At 40.3% G+C, this 22296-nt stretch overlaps 1 protein-coding gene across 1 annotated transcript in view; it reads left to right on the top strand.

Annotated features, from left to right (window-relative positions):
• Window positions 1-15324, top strand: part of LOC136288867 (interleukin-6 receptor subunit beta-like) — a 30065-nt gene extending 14741 nt beyond the window's left edge. The window contains exons 9-15 of the mRNA XM_066182374.1: window positions 1863-2021; window positions 3090-3212; window positions 3767-3919; window positions 6661-6804; window positions 9885-9981; window positions 11942-12005; window positions 14625-15324. Coding sequence (XP_066038471.1) covers window positions 1863-2021; window positions 3090-3212; window positions 3767-3919; window positions 6661-6804; window positions 9885-9981; window positions 11942-12005; window positions 14625-15101 — 1217 coding nt within the window. The 3' untranslated portion in view covers window positions 15102-15324. The remainder of the gene's footprint in view (window positions 1-1862; window positions 2022-3089; window positions 3213-3766; window positions 3920-6660; window positions 6805-9884; window positions 9982-11941; window positions 12006-14624) is intronic.
• The last annotated feature ends 6972 nt before the right edge of the window (window positions 15325-22296 follow it).

Below are 22296 nucleotides of genomic sequence, written 5' to 3'. Positions count from 1 at the left end.
GCTGGATCCACTTAGGAAAGTGGTTTATGAACTGTCCTCAATATCAAGTAGGTGCCAGTGGTCTAAAAAACGTTCACAGAACTATGTGAAAGTGTAAGTTCTTGAGCTAAATAAGTATTAAGAGACCTGTTTCTGTCCTTTATTTCAGTGTTACTCTAACTGGCACCTAGGAAAGGGAATAGATAGGAGGTACACATCACATTAGGATGTACATGTCACATTCTAATGAAGATGTAAGCTTTTCTCAGGCCTAAATAGACAGTATTTTCATTTAAAGAAAAAAACTTACTGTACAATGTCTTCCTTATAGTATAAGCTAGTTTCATGTGTTATAGTCTTGAGGTGTAGTTACGGCAATAGAAGAAGAACCTCTCTTACAAAATAAGGGTTTTTTCTTTTATTAAGCTATAGCAATCACAATAAATTTGCAGGTACCCTTGTTGATCTTCAGATAGCTGCAAATTATTGCTTATCCAGAATTTTTTAACACTCCCCTCATGCTGTTCTCCTTTTCCTTCCAAAGAGGTAACAATTTGATTTTGCCCTTACATTTCAGTCCTTTTGCTCTAGTCTGATAAAATATATCCTACCACTTCAGGCCACCTTTTGACTGACAATTAGTTGTCTACCGAGCCTCTGAGCCTGTATTTCATGGCTTTCTCTGGATGCCTGTTTCTGTTTGATTGTACTTCAGTGCAGCTTCTCTGTATCTGTCATGAATAACTGAAAAGATACATACATTAAGTGCATTCTTAAGATAAATTCCTTCTCAGCACACACAACTTTTTCTCAGCTATTACAGCAGTTTTCTTTACAGAATCAACTGGTTTGGAAAAGTCCTCTGAAATCGCTGAGTCCACCTGACAACCCTCTCAATAAGACCATGGCACTAAAGTGACACATCCACTTTTCTCTTAGACATCTCTAGGGACAGTGATTCCACCACCTCCCTGCACAGCCCATTTCAAGGCCCAATCTCTCTGTGAAGAAATTCCTTCTAATGCTGAGCCTAAACCTCCCTTGGCACAGCTTAAGACTGTGTCTCTTGTTCTGTGTCTCATAGCTTGGTAGAAGAGACCAGTCCCCACCTGCCTACAGCCTCGTTTCAGGCAGGTGTAGGGAGTGATAAGGTCTCCCCTGAGCCTCCTTTTCTCCAGGCTTAACAACCCCAGCCATCTCAGGCAGCCCCAGCTCCATCAGACAACCACAGCTCCCTCAAAATTAATCTGCCTTTCTTGTATTCATTTCCAGACAGGAGATAAAATGGAAAATGTTTATGTCTCACACAAGGTCCACTTCTTATCTCAAAACGGCAGGTTGCCCTTTTCCCTCCTTAGTGTCAGTCAGAAGGTCTTTCTTACTTTAATACTCTGTCTTTTAAAGTATCAGAATCTTCGATATCCTTTCAGAAAATCCAAAATATATGGAATTTGAAATCATCTAGCTATGATCTCTCATTAGCCTCTTCTCCTTCACCCCTGTTTAGGCAAGCACTATCTCAGAGTTACGCTACATATAGCAGCTACTGGTGGCTCACAGGAGGTTATTTAGCAGCACCCTTAGACTTCTTCCTGAGGCTTGGAATAGCCACTTAATTTCAAACAATCAGAAATCAGGAAAAGTCTTGAACAGCAATCAACACTGTAGCTCCCAGACACCTGTGCAAAATAGTAAATGCTAAGTTTCCTCCATTGAAATACTAGTGTAAACCTTACTATGATAAGTGAGTCACTTCCCATGATAACTGCTTAATGAATAATCTTAAAAAAAAAAAAAACAGAAGAAAAGGGAGAAAGAAAGAACAATGGGGGAGAAAACTGCTTTCTTGTTTATTGACCTTTAATTTGTATATTTGTTCACAGACTTGCCTGGTCAAATCCATGTCAAAAGCCAGGGAACTAATGCAGTCGTCACATGGACTCCAGAATACAATCCAAAATGTTTTGTGGTTGACTGGGGCACTGGTAAAGAGGATATGCAAATGAAAATAATAACTACATCTACCAGAAATTTCACATTAGGTAACAGCAACCACCACACTTCCTATGGAGGCACCCTTTAATTTCTTGGTTATTTTTGATTAGGCAGGGTAGGATTTTTGTTCTGTTTTTAAAGGCAAACTGAAGATCCATCCAGATGAGTACAGCTCTTAATACTTATCCAGTACTGAGTCATCATCCAATGCTTAGCAACATTAAAGCAGATAAAAAGCAGAGTTTTCATTAGGGCTCTTCTTGATACTACTGGGAAAGAAATGCAGCAAAGGTACTGATACAATGTCTCTCCTTGTCCATATGCAGACATATTCATTACTAGCTTACAAAAAACCTTTCATCTTGTATCTAGATAAGCTTATCTTTCAATATAAACTGCTCTGTTACAGACCCCCTAAGATTACTTTCTATTTTTATACCAATGTGTCAAATATAAATACCAATACTTGTCAAAGCCTAAGTTCTCAACTCCAGTATTCTGCTTACCGTGCTAGACCTGATGCGCTTCAGTCAGGGATGTTTTTATGGAACAGACATTGAAAATCCTGATTAAAATCATTTAGGTAACATTCGCAAAGGCCATTCAGCACTGGTTTTTATGTACAATAGAGAACATTGGGCTTCAGAGTTCTACAAAGTCTTCTGTTTACCTTAGTCCTTCTGCAACATCTGTAGTGCCATCTAGGCACAAAAAACTTAGTTACATCTAGGTTTTTTGCTTGGGTTTATATATTCTAGCTGAGTGGGAAATACCTACCCCTGAAATGAGATAACTACGGCCATTTTAGTTCCCAATTTCTCCTTCACCAGCAAAAGCCTCCCAGAGGTTGACAAAACACATCTGTCCTCTTTTGAAAGAGAACCCATGTTATGTTCCATTCTGGCTTTGAAATAGCTTCCATAAAGCATCTAGAGACACTGAAGAAGGATGTACATATTTTGCACTCAGTGTAAAGCACTATACACTTATGCTATGCTGTAAGTCTCAGAAAGCAAGAACTATATAGAAAATCTAGGAAGCTGTTGCCTTTCCTCTTCTACTTTATACTTCATAACTTTTCAGTAAACCTTGACATACTTTTATTTGTTTTCCAGACAATTTTCAGCCATATAAGTTGTACAAAATAATGGTACATGCATCTGATGTGTGTCAGTGTGAAAATTTCATGAGACATGAAAAGACTTTTGGAGTGACCCACTTCTACTCCGTTGAAGGAGGTATTCCTCCCCTTTGTATGACCTCACTCTCTGTATTTCTTCTTGTTTCCTATTTGCAACAATAAAGGGAAGGCTACACAAAATTTCTTTTCCAGGCGACTGAACAGCTTTTATTCTTAGCAGTTATGTCCTGGCAGTGAATGACCTGAATGCTGTTCCTTACTGACAAGTCCACAGAAATATTTTTATTATGTGTGACATTACCAAAAATAACATAAAGTGAATCTCATACTCATGTGGCTCGAATTTAAATTAAATCAGATTTTCCAATCCTAATTTCATAGTGTCTTGTATTACAAGTTGAAATTAGTATGGCTGTTGCTGTTGGAATAAAATATTCATAATGAGACAGTCACAATTTCTACCTACTTTGGTATTGCTTAAGGTGAGGGGTTTTTACTCTATAGGATTTTGCCTTTCTCTTGCGCCCTTTACACTGTATTTTTAGTATCTAGAATCTGACAAGAACTGTCTTGGTAACAGCTAGTTTTCATTCAGTCTTGTATTCTATTGCACAGGTATTGATGCAGAACTCAAATATCTGCTTTTTTAAGTTCCTAGGACCGGTCCCGCTAACGTGACAATACTGAATATCACAAAGCATTCTGCGCTTGTGAAGTGGACCCAAATAGCTGCAGAAGATCATTTGGGCTTTCTCCAGGGATACAGGATCAGTTACACAGATTCAACCAGGAAAAGGTCTCCAGGTAAGTCACCATTGCCAGAACAAAGCAGCAGCTCCGAGTCACGAAAGAAAAGTTTCATTCAAACCATTAAGTCTACTGTGTTATTTACTATTTCTGTGCAAATTGAGTGCTCTGATCTCAAAGGTCAGCTCCTGGTTAGACTTTTAATGCTCTAGATGCTCTCACAAACACTTAAAATTTTCTAAATATTATCTCAAATTAAATATTTTATTTCCTTAAAAATTACATTTCTAAGACTACAGCAGAATTCTCTAGGAACACTTAAAGGAAGACATATATTTTCAGTATTGCAATTTCAGTCACAACAATTTTATATTTCATTGCACCTCATCCAAACCTGATGAATCCTGAACCTTTCTGTAAGATGTAAGACATGCTTTATTACATTTTTCAACTCAATTAGCATTTTGTATTTCTTACCTGTTTCCAAGGACACCATTATAAATTTAATTTTGGAAACACTTTCTTAAATTGGTAGTTTTTATGTCTAAGTTTGGACTTGATAACCTTAAAGGTCTTTCCAACCTTAAAAAACTACAACAGATGAAACGTCTACACATTGGAATAAATAATTAGTTGTGAATTCAAGTCACTTGAGTTTTCAATTTTTAAAAAATCCCCATATTCTTTTGATAAACATTTTCTTTCTGGTATAGAGTGGAAAATCTCTTTGCCGTAAGTAATAATACATTGACTTTGTACATACTGACTTTCAAATTAAATTGAAGATATGCCAGGAAAGACAAATAACACTTAAGAGATGACAATGGGAGACGGCAAGAGTTCTGTAATACACGTTAACCTATGCCTTTAGAGAAACATAAAAAAATCTTCTGGAAATTCTATTCCACCACAAATACCTGTCTGAAATCACAAGAGGAGGCAGAATGGGAACATCCAGGACTGAACCTAATTTTTTTTTTTTTCCTCTACCTTAACCAGTCAATACAGCAGTGACATGGCACCCAATTGTCATGTTTTCCAGGCAGGAAATATAATTTTACTGGAGAATTTGGGGGAAGGAAGTCCATAGACCACAGCATCACATCCACTTCTGTGATGATCTTAAATCCACAGCGGTTAACTTGAGAAGTAATTTCTGCCCCATTAAAGACATCCTTACAACATGGCTGTTTGTACATTATTCTGGCCAAGGGAAAAGTCCATCCAAAAAGAAAGGCTGAGCTGAAAGCCCCACAAAGCAAGTAAAGCAGAAAAGCAGAAAGCCCTGTTTCTGTACTGAATGATGAGTAATAGCACTGGTACAAATCAAGCTGAACAACTACTGACAACTGGAGTGAAAGTATATGACAAGGGCTAGTCCTAGTGTTAACTGTTACTGTTAACATAAAAACAACTGTTCAGCATGTTAGATACGTTTTTCTCTCACGAAGTATACACAACCTTCTGTATTCATCATCATCTGTGATGGTTTGACCCTGGCTAGATACCAGAGCCACTGGATGCCAGAGCCACTCTATCCCCTCTGCAAGTGGACAAGGGAGAGAAAATGTAACAAACATTCACGGGTTGAGATAAGGACTAGGAGAGATCACAGACTACCATATGGGCAAAACAGATCTGGGGAAATTACTGATATTTATTGCCGATGAAATTCAGAGTAGGATAATGACAAGTGAAACAAACCTTTAAAACACCTTTCTACACCACTCCCTCCTTCCCAGGCTCTAACTCTTCCCCACCAGCAGCACAGGGAGACACAGGGAGTTACAGTCAGTTCATCACAGATTGTTTCTGCCATTGCTCAGGGAGAAAAGTCCTTCTGCTCCACTGTGAGTTGCCTCCCATGGGAGACAGTTCTCCGTGAGCTTCTCCAGCATGACTCCATCCCATGAGCTACAGTTCTTTACTCACTGCTCCAGCATCCATAGTGCTCACTTGCTACAGGATTAAATCCTTCAGGCACAGCCTGCTCCAGCATGGATCTCCCACAGGGTCACAAGTCCTACCAGGAAACCTACTCTAGTATGGGCTCCTCTCCATGTGTCTGGAGGTCCCTGCCAGGACCAGCACGAGCCTCCATCAGGGTCACAGCCTCCTGTCAGGCACCCATCTGCTCTGGCCTGGGTCTCCTCCAGGGGCTGCAGGGGGATCTCCGCACCCCCAGGGACCTCCATGGGCTGCAGGGGCACAGCTGCCTCACCATGGTCTGCACCACGGGCTGCAGGGGAACCTCAGCTCTGGTGCCTGGAGCATCTCCTGTCTCTCCTTCACCAACCCTGGTGTCTGCAGGGCTGTTCCTCTCACATACTCTCACCCTGCTCTTCTCTGGCTGCAATAGTATTTGCACAGTAATTCTTTTCCTTCTTAAATCTACCACAGAGGCATTACCACCATTTCTAATTGGCCCAGCCTTGGTCAGCAGTACATCCATCCTGGGGCCAGTTGGGATTGGATCTGTTGTACATGGGAAGTTTCTGGCAGCTTCTCACAGAATCCACCCCTGTAGCACCCCTGCTACCAAAACCTGGCCATACTAACTCAATACAGCCTTAGTGTGTTAAAAGCTCATGCTTTTAACCTCTGGATTTGAAATGTACTAAATGTAATAAATATCTAGGAGAAATCTTATACCCATCCAAAGAACTTCTGCACAGTCTGGTTTCATCCAGATGAGGATCAGGGCATTGAAATTTTGCCTTTTCCCCAGTCAGCTACACTGATACATGCTCAGCCATGAGAGTTCATCTAATCATCTCCTCAAACCTCTTGCATTTCAGCTGTTACTCTCAACTCCTCTATCACAAGTTACCATCTTACGGGACTGAAGGGAAAGACCACCTATCGTGTGCAGATTGCAGGATTCACTAATGCTGGAGAAGGACCTCTGACTCTTTCACAACCTTTCAGCACTCCAAAATATGGTACTGTGGAACTGTCCATGCATCTGCATTACCCTGCATGAATCTTTGCTTTATAGTCTCTCTATGCTCACTCACAAGATTCATTATTCAATCCTCAGTTACTGAGAGCAAACACAAAAAATTGTTCCTCAGCAAGAGGTAAACTTTGTGTCACGAGACTACTCTGTCTGTATTTCATTACCTAGTATACAGGGAAGACTTAGCTAGAGTTCTTCATCTCTAAAACCTTTTCTGACCTTCTTGTGCTAGCTATGTGCACATATCTTTATTTGTTGACAATTACTGTCTAGATTTCAGCAGCTGAAATTTCTGCCTGTGACTAGTAATGTTGAATTGTCTGCTCTTGGCAAAATCCTGAGCAATCATATAAAATCAGCTTCCTGAGGCAACTGCAAAAATAAAAGATTAAGTACCTTTCAATTGTTCCAGATGTTGGTAAATACTAATCAAAGTATATTTTGCTTCCTGATAATTTAAGTATATTTTAAATAACAGGTCCTTTAGTTCACTGGCAAAAGTTTGCTTTTCTCAAGTGTGCTGTCTCAATACAGTAACATTTAAAAAGTCTAAAAATCTTAAAATCATATAGGGTTGGCTAAACTTAGTCTTTCAAACATTTTTAATACTTCATCAGTTAAACTAAAACTAACAATGCAACAGATTTCTTTTGTTTGACCACAGCTTCCCTTAAAGAAGATTTCTAAATAGAAAAAGAAAAGAAACTACTAAGATTGTATCAGTAACCTGAGATATTCAGAGACAGAAGTGTGGAAATGATTGCTCCCCACAGCAGATTTTTGTATTAAGTGAAGGAGGTATAAAACCATACAACTGAATAGTCAAAAGTGTAAAGCAGAGATAAAAACAAAAGAAATTTAAAATCTTCCTTGAAATCAACAGGATTTGCACCTCTCCTCCCCCCACTGAAAACTTTCTCCTGTCAACACTAAATATTAAAGCTTGGTGCTTTTTTCAGGACTCTATTTCACTCATCCTATCAAATATATATTTGGAGAGTATTCAATTTTCAGTAAAGCAATGAAATTCAGAGTTAAATTAACACATTTTTAAAATTCGAGTAATTACACTGAATTTAAACATTATATTTACTATTTTTGCACTCCCCAAATATTTCACAGGTTATTTAATCCATTAGAAGAATCTCAGGTTTCTTTGCTTTAAAAAACGAATTTCAGCAACAAAGCAGTTCAAAAATTTCCAAGTTAGTTTTTAATATTAAGTAGCTGTTTGGTAAAACAAACAAACAAAAGCAAACAAAACCCCCCAAAACACACACAACTCCCCCGCCCCTGCCCCCCCCCCCCCTTTCTGTTGGGGATGGGTAGGGTAGGAAAAGAAAAAGCAAGTGGCTATTTTTGCAAATATGGTTTGTCAATATCAGTAACACAATCATGAACTTACCACATTCTACTGGCACTATTTTCAAACATTTGATGTCTCCATCTAAAAAGAAGACCTCTACACTGACTCACTCTTAACACAGTCAGTTTCAGTTCCTGTGTTAGCCTGAGCATTTTATCAACCTTCAATAACCTCTCAGACACTTTCTCCTCTTTAGGTAGCTGGGATGTTGATAGAAAGTAACTTGAGCTAAGAGGCAATAGGAGACATAGGTTTGCATCAAGGATTGACAAATGGCTGATTACAGATAAAGTGGTCTTAATGATCTTAAAAGGTAAAGCATGAACACCAACTAAATACACAAACTGTGTCATTGCTATCAGGACCACGTATGACTCCCCAAGAAACCTCTAAAACAAAACAAAACCCAACCAAATAAAAAAGCCCCAAAGAGAACAAAACCCCAAACAAACAAACAAAACAAAAACAATGAAGAAACCACACAAAAAAAACCCAACCCCCTCCCCCCCAAAAAAACACTCCAAACTAACAAACAAAAAAAAACCACACCCCAAACCCCCAAACTAACCAACCAAAAAAACCCCCAAACACTACTAGTAAATTCTGGAACAGATTAAAAGCCACTTTCACTCAAATAGTTTCTTATTAAGTCAGACATGCATGAGGGTCCTGACCTGCTAGACAAGCTAGAGCTCACATAACAGCATGGAGTGAAAAAACAATTGACAGGTTGGAGAGATGAACAAAGAAGAACCATCTGAAATCCAGCAAGGGCAAATGCAGGGTCCTGCTCCTGGGGAAGAACAGCCCCAGGCACCAGCACAGCCTTGGGCTGACCTGCTGGGGAGCAGCTCTGAGGAGAAGAACCTGGGGGTCCTGGTGGACAACAAGCTGCCCATGAGCCAGCAGCGTGTCCTGGTGGCCAAGAAGGCCAGTGGGATCCTGGGGACATTAGGAAGAGCATTGACAGCAGGTCATGGAATGTGATCCTGCCCCTGTACTCAGTGCTGGTGAGGCCTCACCTGGAGTGCTGTGTCCAGTTCTGGGCTCCTCAGGACAGGAGAGACATGGAGCTCCTGGAGTGGACCCAGGGGAGGATTGCAAAGGTGCTTAGGGAACAGGGACAAGTTACTAATTAGGAAAGGATGAGAGAGCTTGGCCTTTTTATTATGGAGTAGAGGCAACAGAAAGGGAATCTTATCAATGTATACATACCCAGAGGGCAAGTGTCAGGATGGGGCCAGACTCATTTCTGTGGTGCCCAATCATACAACAAGAGGAAATGAGCATAAACTGAAACACAGGAATTTCCACCTGAACATGATGAAGAACTTCACTGTGAGGCTGGTAGAGTACGGAAACAGAGATACTCAAAACCTGCCTGGATGCAATCCTGTGTCACCTGCTTTAGGTGAACCTGCTATAGCAGGGGATTAGAATAGATGATTTTCAGACATCCCGTCCAATCCCAACCATTCTATGACTCTATGATACCTAGATATCTTAAAAATACAAACCTGAAAAGCTCACACTCCCCTGAGAATACCAGGTTCTGTTTTAACTAGATTTTACTTGAATTCCAGAACATGTGTGAAGTTGGCTTTGACTTCTGTTTGAAATATTTCTCTCATGAAGTTAGTACGGTCTTTATGTACTTAACACCATAAATCTGATTGAGGCTTTCTGTTTCCCATCAGATAAAGGAGAACTTGAAGGTTTTGTGATTGGTCTTTGTTTCAGCATGATATTTATTCTGGTTTTTACGCCTCTCACTTGTTCTCTGGTCATTAAAAGGTAAGAACAGAACATTGTCTGGAGCTCTTAGCAGCACTCTTGTTTTGCTTGGCTTGGAGTTTCATAGCACTGGGCAGTTTTTGTTCATTAAAGGCAACACAACTCAAAAAACACACAACACAAAGCCACCACACTAATTTGACAGTGAGGGCAATTTCAAGCCACTATAAGCTGATTAAAATGGTAAAACAAGTTAGTAAAAAATCTATACTCTTTAGCTTTTGATTCCTTTATCTGACTATCTCCTGTCACAAACATGCTTAGAAAGAGATGGGACCATTTCTCACATTGGGAAATATGCTATAGATATATAGATAAAGCATGCATTTGGTTATTTTTTTTCTAAGATGTTTCTTGCAAACACATTTGGATATTAAATGTATTAAGTATGCATATAAGCACATAATGACAAGGAGCAGTATAAGTATGAACAAGAGAGAACAACAAGGGTGCCTTTAAGATCTGGCAGTGGTCCTCTTCTTCTAGGAGAAATAGTTTTCTGCAATAATAGAGTATTCTTGCCCACATACTAATCTGAGGTACAATATCAGGAGCATACACTATGACTAAAAGATTTGCATAATAATGGGTTCTAACATTAATATTCTGACAAATTTAATTGCATACAACCACTCATGCTACTATTTGGTGTCCTAGAACCCTACCCTCCCTTTTTCTCTTCTTCACAAAACACCAGCCTCAGAAGCTGAAAGCACAGCTGCTGAAGGACAGATGGCACAACCTGTGGCTTGAAAGCCCCACAGCATGACATAGCCTGCTTCAGCTTAAACTGCTGTCCTTGCCACTGGGAAACACACTCTGCATGAGGCCTCCTGAGCTCTTACCTTTTCAGATTGTACTTTAAGTTGCAGAGTGCCTGATACAGCAGTTTTGACAGGAACTTCTAAGACCTACATGGAAGTTTTGACCTAGAGCAAACTCCAATGTGTTCAACATAAGACCACACATCATGGTCTAGGCCCAATAGGAAAGAGCAGGGAAAAAAAAAACCAAAACAAAACACGAAACAACCTAGGAGGACAGAGGAGCCCCGTGTAGAACTACAAAATAGTGCTCACCTTTGTACATTTGTAGAGATATTGAACCTAGATGAACCTAGATGAGATGCCCTCACTTCAATTGCCTTCTTGATTTGTAAGAAAGGACTCACCAGCCAGCCAAACAGCCATCTTCACAGGATCAGCAAGAGTCCAGTAAATTGACAGTCACAGCCTTTACCTCCAGCCACAGCCTGAGCAGAGGCAAAGTACCCAAAAGTAATGAAGCCTAGATTTAATTTCAAAAGTGAAAAATACTGAGCCCAACACTAAGGCAGAGTGATGGACTTCTTAACCTCTCAGCCTCTCTTGCAGCTTTGTTGAGGCTTTTTTTTATGGAGGTGAGATACAGTATGTAATAGCTCCCAGAATGAACCAAACTCAAAACAAGCAGGAAAGGGCAGGAGTTGTTGTCTCCTCAGAGCTTCTTCCAGACTACCAGCACCATTGCACATGGACTGAATGCAACAGCATCTTGCATTTTGTTTTCAGGGGAAAGCAAACTTCTAAATCTAAGCCCAGAAGAGAATACTTCCTGAAACAAACTTCTTCCTATATGTCCCCAAGCTCTCAAGGAAGATGGAGGTTTTGTGGAAATTATGACAAATTAGACGTGTAGAAATATTAAATGTATAGATTACATGTACAGAGGCAACATTGCCAGAACTTTCACAGTTCCTTTATCATTAAACAAAGGTGCTAATCATCATTAACTCAGAATTTCAGTGTAGACCACCAAGTTTGGTCTCCAGCTTTTAATTAGCATTATGTTTAAATGTCTCTGTAGAACACCTTTTTTATGGTTACAAAGAAGTTAATACGTTATGCATGAATAGTAATTTAAATGCATAGGAAATGTCAGTCATTTAACCTGATGTTAAATGTAAAATCTTTCTTTACAGGCTGAAAACATCATACTGGCCCAGTGTACCAAGCCCAAGAGACAGCAGTGCACTCCAAGACATGGCAAGTACTCTTCTGACACAAGGGAGATCCTTGATTAATCTATAATGCTAGTTATCTGTCCTTTCACGTTTCACTCTAGAAAACGTCCAGTATCAATTGCTTGGAAGCCAGAGTACTATTGAAAATACAGGATGGGAGGTGGTTTTATCAAGGCATAGACTGTATATACTTTTGCTTAAATTTTATTTAATTTTATTAAAATTTAATAAAGGTCTAAGACTTTTTTGAATACATTGTAGAGCATTTTTAAAGGCATTGTTCTTAAAAGAACAAATCAGATCTGAATGGGGGCAGGGAGCAAATCTTTCTATATTTTGTATATTCATTTAATTTCTAGTTGTTCCAAGACTGAACTGCACCACTTTAGTTGGGGAACATAACAACTTTTGACAAAAACACAAAAAAAATCTAAAAAGGCGGTAAGACAACTTGCTGTCCAGACAGGGGATTTATTTAACAAAATTAAGTCAATGATACATACCATGCTATAGAGCAACAGGAGGAACTGGAGACACTGTCATTACAGACACCTGGAAAGTGAATTATCAAGAACTAAAATATCAGTCAGTCACCCAAATCAGTCTCCTGTTCTTCACATGTAGGCAAGATTCTTTGAAGATTCGTCTTCTTCACCTATTGCCTCTTTCAGAAAGAATCATAGCATTGCTCTGTTGTTCAGAAAAGACCTCCATGACCATCAAGTCTAACCATTAACCAGCACCACCGTGTTCACCACTAATCCATGTCCCCAGATAACACATGTAGACATTTTCCAAACACTTTCAGGGATGGTGACTCCACCACATCCCTGAACAGCCTGACCACCCTTTCAGAGAAGAAATTCTTCCTAATATCCAATCTAAACCTTTCCTGGTGCAACTTGAGGCCATTTCCTCTCATCCTATCACTTGTTACCTGGGCAAAGAGACCAACTCCCACCTGGCTGCAGCCTCCTTACAGGCAGGGAGTGATAAGGTCCTCCCTGGGCCTCCTTTTCTCCAGGATAAACACCCTCAGCTCACTCAGCTGCTCCTCACAGGACTTGTGCTGCAGACCCTTCCCCAGTTCCATTGCCCTTCTCTGGATAGACTCAAGCACCTGAATGTCCTTCCTGGACTGAGAGGCCCAGAACTGGACACAGCACTCGAGGTGTGGCTTCACCAGTGCCCAGCACAGGGGGACAATCCCTGCCCTGCTCCTGCTGGCCACACCATTGCTGATCCAGGCCAGGATGCCATTTGGCCTTCTTGGCCACCTGGGCACACCCTGGCTCGTGTTCAGCTGCTGTCACCAGCACCCCCAGGTCCTTTCCAGCCCCTCTGTCCCAGCCTGTGGCCCTGCCTGGGGCTGTTGTGACCCAAGGGCAGGACCCAGCCCTGGGCCTTGCTGAACCTCCCACCAGTGGCCTCAGCCCATGATCCAGCCTGTCCAGATCCCTCTGCAGAGCCTTCCTGTCCTCCAGCAGATCAGCACTCCCACCCAGACTGGTGTCACCTGCAAACTGACTGAGGGTGCCCTCCATGAGATCACTGGTGAAGATATGAAACAGGATATTAAATAAACACTAGTGAGCCCTGGGGAGCAGCACCTGTGACTGGCCACCAGCTGGATGTGACTCCCCTCACCATCACTCTCTGGGCCTGGCTGTCCAGAGAGTTTTTTACCCAGTGAACAGTGCACCTGACCAAGCCAGGAGCAGCCTGTTTATCCAGGAAAATTCTGTGGGAAGTGGTATCACAGACTTTACTGAAGGCCAGGTAGACATAAAACCTATTTTAGATTTGGTAGCTTTGGAATTAAGGTTGCTCTTCATTAAAAAATATGATAATGAAGGCACATATCATACAGATCTTTATTCAAAAGAAGGCAGAAGTTAACCATGCAGTGATGTCTACTTACCCCATTACAAGAGAATAATAGAGATATTTTATTTGGTATTGCTGAGACTTCAAAGAACAACATTCTCATTTCCTGGTCAGATCACAAATTGTAAGAAGAAAGAAAATAAAAACATTACACACTTATTTATTTCTTACAAAAAACCCCCAGTGTAAATGAATATAGAGCAAGTGAGTGCAGAGGAGCAGGGGGGAGGGAAGGAAGGAAGAAAATCTAATAGCTATGCCAGCCTGCCCATAATTTGAAAAACATTATAGCAAATACGGGCAAACACAGAACAATCTAGGTGGAAAATAAGGAAGCTTGGTGTTACCAACTGTTCTCCATTTAACCATCCAGAATTTGCAAAAGCTTGTTACCCCAGATATACTCAGATCACAAAAATGCATGAAGTTTAATAACAAACTGTTCATAGCAGCTGACACCTTAATCTTGTCTGACTGCTGCTCAAGTTGCTGTCTTTTCATAGTAATATATCTGCTAAGTTTTTTGAAAGCTGTGTTCTCAGAAGAGCACAGCATGAGGCTTGTATTTTTTCATCACTGCTTTTGGTCCCAAGAAAACACAAACCCAAGAAAAACTTTGATTAAATACTATGGGACTGGAGAAGATGGTTCTTTGAATTAGGGAAATCAGTATTTTCCTTCATATTTCTAAAATAAAGATGAGATTAAATGGATTAATTAGCATATTATTATTTTTCCTTGCTTTGTCTCACAGACTAATTGGAAACCGGTTTCAAGCTCACTGCTTCAGGCCCTGTCAGACAATGATACCACCAGCCTTTTTGTCATAGAGCATGAGTCAAAGGCTCCTCTGACGCTGGACCTCTTCACAGATGGTGGAGAAGACAGCAAGCACAACATTTGCCGGTCAGAAAAACCTAGCAGTGACATACACATGAGCCCGAGGCAGGAAGAAATCCCTGCAGAAGCAGTTACAAGTGAAGAAGACACTATTTCCATTGAAGCACCGCTCCTGAGTGACTATGCCAGCATGGAGCTCAGTCAGAAAGCCCTGACGAGCCTGGCAGTGAGCGTGTCTGAAAGAACTGCTCACCCTCGTCTGGAAATGGAACTGAGCAGTAAGCCAGCACAGACTAAGCATAAGGTTTTGTTTGCCTCCCAGGACTACCTCAAACAAAGCCAGGTGGTACTTTTGCCATCTGGACCAAATTTCACGGGACAAGCCAATTAAACCTGAAGCATATTAATTATTTTCCTTACCATAAAATCAAGTTCCAAATCTTGTTATACTTCAGTGGAGCCACTAGGACCATGTGGGACAGTGAACGTGTGACAGTAGTTATCACCACTATGGCAAGTTTCCTCGGTGAAATAGATTGATTATACAATTAGATTAGCTATTTCACCTCAGTCATTCAGTGGATAGTCCCACCATCTTCACACAGGAAAAAACTTCCAGGGACTTTTATGAAAAATCTTTCATCTTTCATCTTTCTTGCTTTGTATTTTGCTCCAGGACACTCAGGAGCCATTCCAGGCTTCCACTCTATGCATGTCACTCTAATCACACTCTACAATGTCATTGTAGATGTCAGAAAAATTCTCTACTCTCTATGACCAGCTTCAGATCTGATTTTCAGATCTCGTAAGTTCTACAGAAAAAAAAAAATACAGCAAAAGTATCTCCCACTCCAAAGAAGCTCTCTAGCTGGACAAAGGTGGCCAGAGAAATTAGTGCAAATCTTTCAAATTAGGAATTGAACGTTTGTTTATTGATCAATGAAAAACACCATTAGTGCTTTACATTCTAGAACTTTACAACTTTAGTCATTGTAGATAAATAGTGCTGCGTAAGTGAAGATGATAATAAGTTTCATTAACAGTACTGGAGCTGTTATTAGCATTAAATTAAGGCTTTTTCCTCCTACAATTGCCTACATATTCAGAAAAACCCATCCATAGTTTGTGATGAGGTGTAGGCACAGATGTGTTTTTACACTGCAATGACAATAACTGTTAAACAGACTTCAGGAGCTGAACAGATATTTCAGGTAGCCATACCTCCAAAAAAAACCTGCATGAAAGGGGAGCCACTGGAATACAGGGGATAAAAGGGTCTCCCTCAATATGCTTTCTATACCAATCCACCTTCACAATGCAAGGAGTCTGAACCATTTTCTGGCTTACAAGGGTTTGTCAGTCATGAAATCTGCAGGCATTAATGCACTTATTGTAGAAGACCCAGTTTATTGTTGTTGTCTCAAGTAAAAGCATCATTTTATTAAAATTGCTCTGTGGAGAAAGAAATTGATCAGCTGTATCATAAGCACCAGAGAATCCACAGATGGACATTTATTAAAATTCTGTCATTAAAAGTGAAGGATGATTGGCATTCACACAAATACTTATACTAGGCAGTATGGAATATAGAATAGCCATGCTTGCAAAAACTCAGAGAAATTCCATATCCCCACTTCACTGATTTAGTGAGAATCCGTAACAAGTCCTAGTTTATTCATTTTCCTTATTTATATGTATTCTCTCTTTAACTACATATCTCTCTATCTGTTAAGACTTCCAGGAACAAACCTGTATTTCACTGTAGGTTATGCACTGTTGTTTTTTTTTTTTTCTTAGCAGTTAAAATTCATTGTTTTCCCACAAAGCAATGTTCATTTACGGTTGTTAAATCTTATAATTGAAACAAGGGTAAGAGAATCACTTCCTAGAGATCGCACAAGTTTGGACAGTCTTTTAAATACTATTCTTTTTTTTTAACTTTAATCTGATGACTTTGCCTGATTCGAATTTAAGAGAATGCAAATGATCCTGATATTAGTGGAGCTATTTCTACATGTAATGTCTTGTAGTGGTGTTGAAATGCTGTTACAGAGATTTAAGTCCTGATACATAATCTTTATCAAGTAGTCATAATTTGTCAATTTCCAGAATATAAGAGTTATCCATGCTCCTTGCTTAGAGTATTTCTTTCATTTCTGGTCAAAGAAACTTATTTTTCTACGCAGTTTGTACCTTCAATATCTTTACTCACCCCTGTAAACACTGAATTCTGCTTTTCTTACTCGGCACCTACCAAACTGATACATATTATTCTGTTATGGATAAAGTATGCATAAGAAAGTAAGCAGAACCAAACCAAAGGCTTGCAAGGAGTTTCAGTATATGAAACAACCTTGATATATGGAACTCAACAGACAGCTTCGGCTTTTAACCTGGAGATTATCAACTCCACCATACTAGCCGTTGTCTGACACCTTGCTAAAGAAAATCCACATAGCAGAACAGGAGAATTGTACTAGAGGCACCCACAGATATTAAACTGAAGGTACAGATGCATTCTGCTTTCAGTTAAAAAGCTCACAATGTATGTAATTCTTAATTGATCTCATTAGAGCAGTATTTGCACAATGGCTGTAAACAGCACATTTGGGAGAAAAAGGATAGATGAAAAATCCTGGTCTGGAGATAATATATAAATGAAGAACTTGTCCCATCATGTATCCTTTGATAGCAAAGAAAGAACATTTTATGTGGAGAGAAATAGAAGAGTACCTCTGCTAAATAGTTTCATGCAGCCAAAAAGGTGGTTTAGTTGGAATAATGTACTTATTCTGGGACACAGGATTAGGAGACATACCATGTTCAGGTCTCCAGGTTAGGGAAAAATAGATTTCTCTGGGGTCTTTTGTGGGGTTTTTTGTGGAGTTTTTGGGGGTTTGGGTTTTTTTGTTTGGTTGTTTTTTTGTGGGTTGTTTTGTTTTGGTTTGGTTTTGTTTTTGGTTTTTTTTTTGGTTGGCTCTTCTGTGGAAGAATCTCTGTGGAGATTTTTAGTTCAGTTAGAAGGGTCCTACAAAAATAGTCTCGTTGTAGTCCCTGACCTCTTCAGGCCGTTTAAAAAAAATGTGTGCATATACTGGTGTATAGTGACCTCAGAAGCCTTCCTATAGAAATAAACATGTGAGATAGTTTGTTCCATGTGCTATAGTACTGTTCAAGGGGTTTGTGTAGTGTTTTTAGCTTCAGTATTCTTAGCTTCAATGTATGTTATGTTGAGTGAAATTGCAGAGGTGAAGGCTCAGGACCACAAAAGACAAGGTATTTCACAATTAAATTTTTGCTTTTTTTCCACAGTCAGCATAGCTCTGGATGATCACTGTCAGCATTAATGAGAATTTAGACATGGTACAAGTTTAGAGAACTGTAGATCTGGAGGCACATCAGCATAGTGATTTATAGAATGGGATATTATACTGCAAGGTTACAGTACTTTAGCATTCTATATTTACAGACAAGGGAAATTAATACTTAGTCTCTAATACAGCACAAAGCTAGGTTAGTACAGATGCATTTTTCTGGTATCCAGAGTAGATGTTTTTCTTGTTTGAAGATTTTTTTTTTTTTTTTTTTAGCACTTGAAGTCAGACTACAGTGCAGCAGTTAGCTCTGAAAATTAAGTGTCAGAGACAAAACAAACAAGTACTCAACCTGGAACAGGAGATTGCAGCAGTCACCATATTGTAGAGGTTTATTCTGTATTAGTTACCAAATTAATAATAATACCTACCAAGTATCTACAAATTCCCCCAGAATCTAAGCCTTTGAAGGTATGACAACCCTTAAAGCCACTTTTATGGCACAATAGTATCTGCACTCGAGCAGAGTTGTCTGGAAAGCAGAGAACACAGGGGCATCCTGTCAACCCAAGTCAACCACAGTTATTGCTACAAAAACTGCCGAATAATGGAGCATTTAATGAAAGACCTCTAGTTACAGAAGATACTCATGACTCTGCATCATAGGCTCTTGGTTTGCCTGTTTCTCTCTCAATGGCACTGCACGTCTGCTGCCTGAATGATGTTAAATGTCTTCTGGTACAATGTTGGTGGAATTTGCATGAACCTGAGTAATAAAACTTGTGACAGCTTACCCCACTCGCTTCTGAGCACTCTTCATAGAAGACTGCTAAGACAAATCACTCCATGCCAGTGGTGTTGGGGTGAGAATAATCTTTTCCTCATCTCTATTTCAATTCTACAGCAGAAGCACCAGTTTGATAATAAAACTGAAACCAATCTGCTGTGCGAGAAATGGTCATTCCCATTACCCATCCTCAGAGACCCCTCCAGTGCTTCACAGGATCACTGAGGTTGGAAAAGACCTTTAGGATTGAGTCCAACTGCAAACCTAATACTGCCAAACCCGCCACTTAATCATGTCCTTAAGTGCCTCCTGGGACGGTGACTTAACCAGTTCCCCTGGGTAGTGTGTTACAAGGCTTGACAACCCTTCCAGTGAAAAAATGTTCCCAAATACTCAATCTAAACCTCCCCTGGTGCAACTTGGGGCCATATCCTCTCATCCTGTCACTTAAGACCTGTGAGAATATACCAACCCTCATCTCACTGCAACATCCTCTCAGGCAGTTGTAGAGAGTGGTAAGATCCCTTCCCTGAGCCTCCTTCTGTCCTGATTAAACATCCCCAGCACTCTCAGCCGTCTTCGTAAGACCTATGCTCTAATTTCCTTCCACAAAGCCTTCCCCAGGCAAACTGGTGAGCTTATTACTTTACAGAAATGGACCCACAAAGGAAGTAAACTGGATTTGTTGAAATGGTAGACACAGGAAGCACAAAGAAAAGACCTGAAGAATGACAGACAAAGCTACTGACAGCACTGAGAAGGAAAGAGATTAAATGGGTTCAGCTCCTTACTGGAGACATTGGACCCTAGGCAAGCTGGAGAGTAGTAGACATGTTATTTTACCTGAAAAATTACAGGCTACAGCCAGTTTTTCATAGATTGGTAGCACAGAAGTGAATAACAGAACAATAAAGCTCTTACAGGTATGCTCTGGCCTTTCCCAAACAGTAACCTGGGGCCAGGTCAAGAGAGTGGTGGTGAAAGTTCTGCATCCAGGTGGTGGCCAGTCACTCATGTTGTCCTGTGGGGATCAGTGTTGGGCCTAGTCCTGTTTAGTGTCTTTTCTGATGATCCAAATGAGGGCATTGAGTCTGCCACAGCAAACTAACAGATGACACTGAATTGGGTGGGAATGTTGATCTGTTGGAGGGTAGGAGGGCTCTGCAGAGTGACCTGCACAGGCTGGATCAATGGGCTGAGTCCAACAATATGAAGTTTAATAGGACCAACTGCTGAGTCTTACACTTTGACCACAGCAACTCCCTGCAGTGCTCCAGGCTGAGGACAGAGTGGCTGGACAGCAGCCAGGCAGAGAAGGACCTGGGGGTGCTGATTGACAGTGGCTGAACATGAGCCAGGGTGTGCCCTGGAGCAGCTGAGGGAGCTGGGGGTGTTTATCCTGGAGAAAAGGAGGCTCAGGGGAGACCTTATCACTCCCAGCAACTGCCTGAAAGGAGGCTGTAGCTAGGTGGGAGTCAGTCTCTTCTCCCAGACAATCACTGACAGAACAGAAGGACACAGCCTCAAGCTGTGCCAGAGGAAGTTTAGGCTAGACACCAGAAAAAAATTCCTCACAGAGTGGCTGGGCATCAGAATGGGCTGCCAAGAGAGGTGGTGGAGTCACTATCCCTCAAGGTGTTTAAAAAAACACTGGCTGTGGCCTCAGGGCCATGGTTTATTTCATAAGATGGTGTTAGGTCATAGGTTGGACTTGATCTCCAAGGTCTTTTTCAATCTACTTGATTCTGTGATTCTGTAATTGCTACCATTAAACTTTGCTGGCAGTGGTTCAAGCCAGGGCACTCAGCAATTAGCAACCATTGCCTTTCTTCTGAGGTGTAATTAAATAACCCTTTGGCATTCATTTCATGTCTGTGGCTACTGAGTATCACCAGAATTAGGATCCATAAGATGCAATAATGGCCTTTAGGCATTACAGCTGTGGTTGCATGTTCAGGATCTGGTGGTTTAGTGGGTTACAGAGTCTTGAAATGAACTTGGCTAGTGTGACTTCTGTGTGTTATTTTCAAGTGCTACCCACTCACTTTTGGAAAGGAAGTTACATCTGTTTCTGCAACTTTTAATTATCACAGCTGCGTCAAACAAGCTGTAATTGCCAATGCCCACACAACAGACAGAGGTGAGCTATTTATCTGGGCAAAGACTGTACCGTAGCTTTTCAACACAACAGAGGTGGGAAACTCACAGTTTAAAAAGAAATGGCATTTAGTCACATTGAAGTTCTAACTAGTTATGCTGGGTCATAGTGTCTTCCAATGCTGTAAAGCACTTACAAAAAAGTGAAGATAAAATTTACATTGAATGCATTGGTTCAGTGAAAATTGATTTTAGGATACCACTATGAAAAAGAATACAAATACTTCCACTACTAACTAAGAGATTCTGTGGATGTTGAGAAAATCCCTAGCTCCAAAACCAGTAAAATAGTCCAGTAGCATGTGATTCTATTCACTCTGTTTCAATGCTCATTCGGACTTTTGTCAGAAGACCCTCTGGATTTCACAAAAAATAAGTAAGAAAAGCAAAGGTGTGGTAGTATACTTGAATTCACCACATATGTAGGCAGTATCTCCATTGGAATGCTTGAGGAGTCTGCACTTCTAAAAAGGGTGATGTGTACTCATAAATTCATTATACAATTGCTTTGAAGCCATTTGCTCTAAGAATGTGTTACTCTGACAATTTTTAAGCATCAGGGTTTCTCAACTGTTTCCATATTTGTCTATTTGCAGCTGGAGAGTTGCAGTGAACTTTAAAAAGTCCTCAATCCACCACATACTTTACTGACAAATAGTCAGTCTGTTTTGTTTATAATACTGTATGTGACTCATTTTCTACTCTCCAAACCTGATGAAAAGGTGTGCTGATCCTAGGACACAGAGAAGTAACACTGGAGATCCAGTCACAAGCATAAAATAATATAGTTTTTCAACTTCTAAGGACACTTATTTTTTGGATTTGTTTGATGTTTGGTTTGCTTTTTTGGGTGGTTTTTTTAGTTTGGTTTTTTTTTATAATATTGTTTGGTAATTTATCAGCTTCAAGGAGCAAAATGGATGAAAGACACACCGGTTATTTCTCCTTCCACCCCTATACTTGCATTGTCTGTACTTCCAGCAGTCCGATACGTCTTGGAAATGCAACCAGCTGTGCTGCCCAGGTGGCACAGTTTTGCACACTGGCATCATGGTATTCTGCCTAATACCACGTTACAGAATCCAACTGTACAGTCCTTGTTCCTTTTCTTCGCTAGCAAAACTGTCATTGCATTCATAAACTGCACTACAGCAAGGACTACAGAGGTCTGATTTACTTCATCTTCCCCTTACTTAAATAAAAGCACCATCCTGCTGTCAGGCATTCTAACTTACCTTCCCCCCCCCTCCAAAAGAAAAAGTTCAAACAAATACATTTCATCAACTAAGTGTTAAAGGCAAACTTCCAACATGCATCAGCTTCAGTTC

Source organism: Chamaea fasciata, unplaced genomic scaffold, assembly GCF_029207755.1.
Source record: "Chamaea fasciata isolate MVZ Bird 193981 ecotype frontalis unplaced genomic scaffold, bChaFas1.0.hap1 SCAF_4, whole genome shotgun sequence".
NCBI lineage: Eukaryota > Metazoa > Chordata > Aves > Passeriformes > Sylviidae > Chamaea > Chamaea fasciata.
This window is presented reverse-complemented; position numbering and strand designations above follow the sequence as displayed.